Consider the following 8,501-nt stretch of genomic DNA (forward strand, 5'->3'; position numbering starts at 1 on the left):
AATGGAACTTGATTTTGGATAGCTGAAGATGGCATACGATTAATAAGATAACAAGATGTAAGAACTGCATTCCCCCAAAAACGTCGCGGAACATGAGATTGTATGAGTAGGGTACGAGCAGTTTCAATAAGATGTCTATTCTTTCTTTCAGCTACCCCATTTTGTTGGGATGTGTACGGACAAGATGTTTGATGAATAATCCCTTGGGAGTTCATAAACTGCTGAAATGGAGAAGACAAATACTCTAGGGCATTATCACTACAAAATGTGCGGATAGAAACCCCAAATTGATTTTGAATTTCAGCGTGGAAAGTCTGGAAAATAGAAAACAACTCAGATCGATTTTTCATAAAAAATATCCAAGTGCACCTGGAATAATCATCAATGAAACTAACAAAGTAGCGGAATCCTACGGTAGAACTAACCCGACTAGGACCCCAAACATCTGAATGGACTAAAGTAAAAGGTGACTCTGCTCGATTATCAAGACGTCGCGGGAAATGGGAGCGGGTATGCTTACCGAGCTGACACGACTCACACTCTAGAGTGGACAATTGAGATAAGCCAGGTACTATTTTCTGAAGTTTTGACACTGGGATGTCTTAACCGTTTATGTAATAAATCTGGCGAATCAGTAACGGGACAAGTTATTGGAGGAAGACAAGATGCGAATCCATGTGATTTTGCAAAGATAAGGTAATAAAGTCCATCTGATTTACGTCCGGTACCAATGATCCGCCCTGTACTGCGTTCCTGTATAAAAACAAAGTCATCAAGGAATAAAACAACAGATTTAAGTGATTTGGCTAAGCGACTAACGACTATAAGATTAAAAGGACTACCAGGAACATAAAGAATTGAGTCTAAAGGTAAGGAAGGAAGTGGACTTGCTTGACCTATTGCAGTTGCCATGGCTTGAGACCCATTGGCTAGAGCTGCTTATCGGGCGAATTGGGCGGTTATTTACTCTTAACGGTTTGGCTTATCGGTTATCGGCTTTTAAATGTATTAATCTGCTAGCCACCCGATAAGATATCGGGCGGATTGGTATCGGTTTAGCTCTTATCGGGTGGTTATCGGGCGGTTTATCGGCCTAATTCAATCAAAATAAAATAAAATTTAGTCTCTGTATGTTTAAATTTGTGGTCGACATACTAAGAGGGACGAAGCAGAAGAGACACCGTGATGGATAAATCATCAGTCTAGAATATTATTTATGTTTATGCACATTGGCCTTAGTCCATGTGAAAGATTTCCAATTGGCCGTTGTTAAAACAAATGTTCGTCATACTTAGAATTCTAGGATGCCTTAAAACCCAGGCAAAGTTGATGAAGCAGTGGTGTAACTGGTGTTGTTATCTTGTTTCAGACAACAAATTCTGTCTTTTGTCACAGTTAGATGACTCCTTTTATTTGGCTTCTTTTATTCTAATTCATTTTGATAGAGTACTGGAGGAAGAAAGGTTTTTGATTATTTAATATATATATATATAGATAAAAATAAATTTTATATGTGTGTGTGTATATATATATATATATATATATATATATATATATATATAAATATATATATTCTTAACGAGTTAACGGATTATCTGTTAAGAAAATTGAATAATCCGTCCCCAAACCGATAAGCCGTTAATAAAAAATTTCAATCCGTTCCCCGTCCGTTAAACCGTTAACTCGATACCAATAAGCCAATAAGCTTCAGTTTCGGTTCGGTTTTCGGTTTTGAACACCTCTACCATTGGCCATTGTGACAGTTGGAAGAGATTGAGAATATGAGATACTAGGGAAAAGAGATTTGTTACCAGAAATATGATCAGATGCACCTGAATCAATGACCCAAGACTCAGAAGGTGAAGATTGGGAGACACAAGTCATGCTACTATTTGTTGGAACAACGGAGGCTAATCCTGAAGATGTCTGTTTACGTGCTTTGTACTGAAGGAACTCAATATAATCCGATAAAGAAACCATCTGGATTGGATTTAATGCATTCCAACGAATTGTGAGTCAAAGGCTTATAATAAGAATGACATTATAATGTTCACGCCGGAAAAGGTCAGAAAATTGTTTGGAAATCACTGTTTCACTGTTACTGTTCACCGGAAACACTGTAGCTCGCTGGAAAATAAAAAAGTCGTTGGAATCTGATGTAAACTTGATGGATAGGCTCGGAAAGGCCACGCGAACAGGCTGTCTGAAGGAAAAAATTTGAAATTTGACCGGGAAAAGGCCACGCGCCGGCGCATGGGGAAAAACTCGCTGGAAAAAAAGACTTCTGGTCCGCGCGTGAGAGGTCTGTTGCCGGAGATCTTTGGTGGGGTTTGGTTGCCTAAGCCTTGGGAACCCTATGGTGGTGTTGGTTTTTGCACAACACCAACGGAAAGTGATTTTGTTACGGACAACCTCTTAAGTCGTCGGAAAATTGCACGGCGACGAGGTCTTTCTTCCCGGAAGTCGTTGGAATGACGCACAGCGATAATTTTCTCAGTGAAGCTCTGATACCATGTGAGAAAGCACAGGAGAAAATATATTATTGATTAAAATTGACAATGATACAATGAGCCCTATATATATAATACATGTCCTACTCCTAATACATATGGGATTAGGGTTATATACTACTATTTAACTATCAAACTAACAACTTCATTGTTTGAAGTGACCTTGTCCTCAAGGATGAAATGTGGAAAGGGAAATTTGGATCCTCCAGCAATTATAAGAGTTTGAATATGCTGCAACAAAATTTTCAATTGATCCCTTATCCAGTAAAGGATCACCATATACTAGCATGGAACTGTTATTGCTCTGTTCTTTTACATTGCTAGCAGAAGAAACTGGCCTTGTAGAAATTGGGAAATTGGAATTTAAAGGATGACAGTGTTTGCTTCCTCATCTAAATCCATATGTCTCATTTTCCTTTTCTTTTACGAAGAAAATTCCTGGGGAGCACTATTGTAGAACAGTTATAACTGTCAATTCCCTAACTATTGATTCCATTATAGGCTCGTAACATGCATTTTCTTTTACTTTGCTTATTTTGATATTTGTCCCAGTACCAGCAGTCACATGCCTAATCCCAGGCCAAACTTATTTGTTCTAGCTGCCTCAGATGAATTCTTGGAAAAAGAGGGAGCGAGCCTATATAAAGTAGAAAATTAAATAAGGAAGTTCCATGAATAGATAGAGTCAACAGTACAACAAACAACGCTGCCTACACGCCAATTAGCTTCTGAGGTTTGAGTAGTCTCAATTTTACTACAGGATTTGCAAATGAATGTTGGGCTGGGCCATCTCGAATGGCATGAGCAGCACACAAGGAGACACACGGTTTTTGGGGCGATCTGCTCGCCCTAATTACACCCCAAACCCAAAAAAAGTGTCCCTAGGTTGTTTGGTTAGTGGATCTCTTTTCAACGTCATATAGTCCCTTTTATTCTGCTACTTAATAAATGGTATTTTAGTACAAATGAGGTTCTATCAAAATTAGAGATTCTCATGCAGTGGGTGCAGACTTTGAAGACCAGATTTAAATCCCATCAGAAACAAACAAAAAATACTGGGTGATTCTTCCCATGTGTCTAAACCTTGATGGACAGAGTTGTTCGGCATTTGTCACACAATTTCTAACCAAAGTGTCTCCTGTCAACACTAGATCTAATGTCAGTGCGTCAATCACGAATAATCTTCTTCCTGACTAATTTGGGATTGTGGCATAGTAATTGTTGTTGTTGTTGTTGTTGTTTTATCCTGATTTTAGTTAATAACTCATTTAAGTGATTAATCCTGCACTCTGATGGGCAAGTTGAAAAAACTTAGAGTTTGATCTTTGACATTAAATTGAACTACTCTTCAATAATCTTAGTGTTTCTACTAAATAAATGGATGACGCCTAAAGCTTTAGCACTTACGTGTTCAGATTGTGGGACATGGTTTCGTACTTTTGTTTTTCTTTTTCTTTTTCAGTGTTTGTGAGATTTGTCCTTATTCCTTTCTTGCTATACTGTTCTTCTTGTTCCCAGCTATGCTTTTCAGACCCCAGAAGGCTGGAACACAGAAGGCCGATACAGGGCTCTTGGTTACATGCGTCCTTTGGCAATCTGGGCAATGCAATGGGCATTAAACCCACCTAAGATTCCCAAGCAAGAGGTGAAACCAGAATTGGAGGCAGATTCATTGTCTAGACAACATGCTGGTTTTCAGACGGTAGCTCGTTTTCTAAAGCTGCCCAAAGAGAAAGATGCTAGAAGTGTTTTTCAGGTCCTTTTCGATTACACCTGTAAAAGAATGACAAACTAAAGGAGGCTCTCTGAAAGAGCCTGCAATTCCCAGATACCAGAACAATAATTATTTTTGATCAATTCATAGTACATAATCTTATTATTCATCTGAGTAATGGGCGGAAAAGGTATAGTTACAAAATGATGTTATGTGGTTGGACAAGTCAGAATTCATGTTGAAAGCCAGTTGCCAACTTGTGCTTTGATGGAAAGTGTTTCATAGATTTTAACATACTATGTGCCTTTTCCGATTTTGTGATGCACATGAGTGCAACTGTCCAAAACCCTGAAAATTCAGTTACCTCAATGTGCATATATCTTAAAGGTTTTAGAGCTCAGAGTGCCTTGATAGTTGGTCTTTAGCGATAGAAGTAACAATGAGAAAGCCATTGCTGGCATGAAAGCACAAGAACCCATTGGGCTTTCATGTTGCCGCTATTGAATTTCCTTCCCTGACATTATGCTGGCATTGTTTGCATAAAATCCTGCATGTGTTACTGGACCCGAGGGGATTTATCTCTCTTTGAAACGGAAAGCTTATTCTTGCTCGCTTAGAGGAATGTAGTATTTTCCTCCTGCAGTTAGAGAAATATTGTTGAATTACTAGCTAGGCTTTTTACTGGCGCCTTTCGGAAAGATGGCCAATCCTTTAACTTAGTAAAATGGGGGGCTGAGGTTTTAATTAGAGCATTTTTGTATAAACTGTAATCCAGTACTATGGAGGAAAAAAGAAGAAGAGTTTCATCTTACAAGTTACAACCAAATTAAGAAAGCTAATAATATAATTTACTGGACAAGTGAGGGTTGCTCAGTTGGTAAAGCACCTCCACCCACAACCGTTAGGTCCTGGGCGCGAGTCACGCTGAAGGGGAAATGTGGAAACACTACAAATCCTCCTAAATTGGGAGGGAATTTGAGAAAAAAATATAATATACTATTCCCTCCGTTTCAATTTAGATGAGTTAGTTTGACTCGACACAGAGTGTAAAAAATAAGACTTTTGAAACTTGTGGTCTTAAAATCTTAAGGGGTAAAAGTTTTGTGGGACCATGACATTTGTGTGCTTATATAAGCTTCTCATTAAAGGTAAAATGGATAAATAAAGAATTTAAAGTTGCATTATTTCCAATTGTAGAAACGTGACATTTATTTTGGTACGGACTAATAAAGAAATTGTGTCGTCTAAATTGTAGGAGAGGCAGTAGTAAGGAGAGGTTCCCGAGGAAAACTCCACTGAAGCTTGTCCTATTACAGATTCGAACCTGGTATTAAATTGTAACTTTTTGACCATTTGCTGTTTTCTTGTATATGAGAACTAATAGTACTACTTGTCTTTTAAAATTAATGCACGGCCCCTTAATTAAGTTATTTAACACTGATAGTAAAAATATTTGTCTATACTATCATTTATCTCTTAAACATCTTATTTAATTAACACTCTACTAATTAAATTTGCAAGACCGAATTTAAAAAAGAAAAGGTAATACAATGCTTCGTGTTTTTGAAAATGTCAAATATTTTTTGAGCAGATTCAGTTTATCAAATGTAGTAGTAATAATTAATTACTGTATGTTTAGACACATTTAATCAAGTTTAAATGTGACCTTCAAACATCCCCCTTAGAAAGTTCTCCTTTAGTCAAAATTCAAAGAACATGAAATTAGTTTAATGTGGCAGTTACTGTCCGTTTATTTCCAAAATTCTTGGATCATCAGACACACCCCTTATAAGTTGGATCTTGTATACAAAATCATACTTCTCCCTTTTTACTTTCTTCTTTCATTCCAAAGAGAAAATTATCAACACTGCCAAAAAAAAAAAATCAATCTTCCTATTGATTGTATACAAGGATTACTTGATGAGAGCGGTTTTCCATTATATGGGAAACCGCTCCTTCAATATTATCCCTGGTGATCCTTTGAAACTTTTGTCAATATACAACAACTTTTGCTATCAAATTTCCTACTTTTGTATTTTCTGTGAATTGTTTGGGACTGCCCAGTTTTTGTTTTATGATATACTTGTGCATTATGCAGTTTAGATCAAATTTAGAAGAAGTTGAGATCTTTAGTCTAGATTGTGAATTGAGTTTTGACACCCAAATCAAGATTGATCATTTGATCTTAGGTATACCATATATATACCATAAAGTGAGGAAGAAAATATGGCTGGAATTTGTAAATGTTCATGTCCTCAACCTACTAAGTGGTTGAAGGGAAAAGTGATAGGATCAGGATCATTTGGGAGTATTCATTTGGCTATGGACAAAGCGACAGGGGGACTTTTCGTCGTAAAATCTGCGGACTCTGAGGCTGGACTAAAGTGTCTCGAAAATGAAGTAAAAATTCTTGAGAATTTGGGTTCACCTCATATTGTCAAATTCATAGGTAAAGATTTCTCTTTTGAAGCAAATGGTAAGAGAAAGTTGAGTCTTTTTATAGAGTATATGACAGGGGGGAGTTTAGCTGATGTGGCTGAGAAATTTGGAGGGTTCTTAGATGAAGAAGTTATAAGTTTGTATACAAAAGGAATTCTTAAGGGTCTAAAGTATATTCATGAAAATGGGATTGTACATTGTGATTTGAAGTGTAAGAATATACTATTAGGAACTAGTGGAGAAGTAAAATTGGCTGATTTTGGATGTGCAAAGAGAATAAAAGACAATAAGGTAAATGGTAGTCCAAAATCTTTGTCTAAGTCTATTGGTGGCACTCCTTTGTGGATGGCACCAGAAATTTTGAGAAATGAAGAGTTAGATTTTGCTGCTGATATTTGGTCTTTAGGTTGTACAATTATCGAAATGGCGACGGGGAAGCCTCCCTGGGGAGGGGATATTTGTACAAATCCCTTGGCTGCAGTTTTGAAAATTGCTTGTAGTAATGATATGCCACAGTTTCCAGCACATTTTTCTGATGATGGTTTGGATTTCTTGGCTAAGTGTTTGGAAAGGGACACTAAAAAGAGGTGGAGAGTTGAACAATTGCTTGATCATCCATTTGTATCAAAGATGTCAAAAGGCAAGAATTTAGAAAAGATTGATGCTAGTACACCTGCTAGTGTTTTAGATGCTAGATTTTTCTCTGAGATGGATTTCTTAGATGAATCAAGTGATGAAGATGATTCTATGAGTGGAAATCCATTCTCAATGAGATGCGATCACGAGTTTTGGATCTCGAGAAGAGGAGGGAAAAATGACTTGGAATCATCAGAAAGTTGGATCACGGTGAGAAACTAGTTGAGGATGATGTAAATACATTAGGTGAAGTATGTATGATATGTGGAAATGTACAAAAGATAGGTGAGCTTGGCACCAGAGTCGGAGCCAGGATTTCAACCTTATAGGTTCTAGATTTTTGGATCACGACTTCAAGTGTTAATGACTGGGTTCTAAATTTAATATTTATACATATTTCATGACTTCAAAATACCAAATATACTGTTTGAGAAAATACAATTGACCGAACCCGTAGGGCGACTTGTGCCTCCGCCCCTGCCTGGCACAACGGTAAGAGTTGTCGTCGTTTGACTAAGAGATCATGGATTCGAGTTGCGGAAACAATCTCTTGTAGAAATACAATAATAGACCTAATTTAGTCTGGGCATCCCTAAACGCCGTGCATAGCATGAACGCGGACTGCCTTTTCTTAATATAGAAATATAAAAAGATAGAGGTTAGTATTGTGCCATTCTTCTGTATGAAATTGTAGCAGCAGCTATAGACAAGAAGATTAAAACAATTGTTAGCTGCCTTAGTTTGTTTTAGATTTTGACAGTATTTTTCTCTTTAGTATATGAGGGCTACTTAGGGATGTGAATTGTACAATTGGCACATTGCTAAGTTGATTCTCATTGAATAACATTAGCTTTTTGTTTTAAATCAGTTGGCAAATGCATCTTACCTTGTGTTTTAGTTTATTGACAAAGTTAGTGAACTAAATAGCAGTAGATATTTACATGAACTCTCATAAGTTTGCCGTTGAAACTAGGAAAACAATTAAAGACAGCCAGTGAAATTGACATGGAGCATGTAATGTTGGTTTTCTTTTGATATCTTTGAGATTTTTATACGTTAAACGTGAAAAAACCTAATTACACCTGTTGTTTATATTAAATCAATTATAACATGGCATGTGTCTTCAACGTTGAGTTTATTCACTTGAACTATAGTTAATCAACAAGTAGTTTCGCTTCAATTTATCAGTTGACAATTACTAC

The 8,501-nt window shown here is 36.9% G+C and overlaps 2 protein-coding genes across 3 annotated transcripts in view; both read left to right on the forward strand.

Moving 5' to 3' along the window:
* Positions 1-4,624, forward strand: part of LOC104214298 (uncharacterized) — a 30,133-nt gene extending 25,509 nt beyond the window's left edge. For both annotated transcript variants that reach the window (XM_070167522.1, XM_070167523.1), the window contains one exon: positions 4,029-4,624. In XM_070167522.1, the coding sequence (XP_070023623.1) occupies positions 4,029-4,305 (277 nt within the window). In that variant the 3' untranslated portion in view covers positions 4,306-4,624. The remainder of the gene's footprint in view (positions 1-4,028) is intronic.
* Positions 4,625-6,062: 1,438 nt separating this feature from the next.
* Positions 6,063-8,166, forward strand: LOC104218355 (mitogen-activated protein kinase kinase kinase 18-like). Its single transcript, XM_009768830.2, has one exon. It carries the CDS (start codon positions 6,451-6,453, stop codon positions 7,519-7,521), a length of 1,071 nt encoding a protein of 356 aa, XP_009767132.1. The 5' UTR covers positions 6,063-6,450; the 3' UTR covers positions 7,522-8,166.
* Positions 8,167-8,501: the final 335 nt, after the last annotated feature.

This window comes from Nicotiana sylvestris, chromosome 1, assembly GCF_000393655.2.
Source record: "Nicotiana sylvestris chromosome 1, ASM39365v2, whole genome shotgun sequence".
In the NCBI taxonomy this organism is placed as follows: Eukaryota; Viridiplantae; Streptophyta; class Magnoliopsida; order Solanales; family Solanaceae; genus Nicotiana; species Nicotiana sylvestris.

What these genes read in the sequence shown, in the direction of transcription:
- LOC104218355 (XM_009768830.2), top strand. Translation starts at nt 6,451, where the DNA reads ATGGCTGGAATTTGTAAATGTTCATGTCCTCAACCTACTAAGTGGTTG.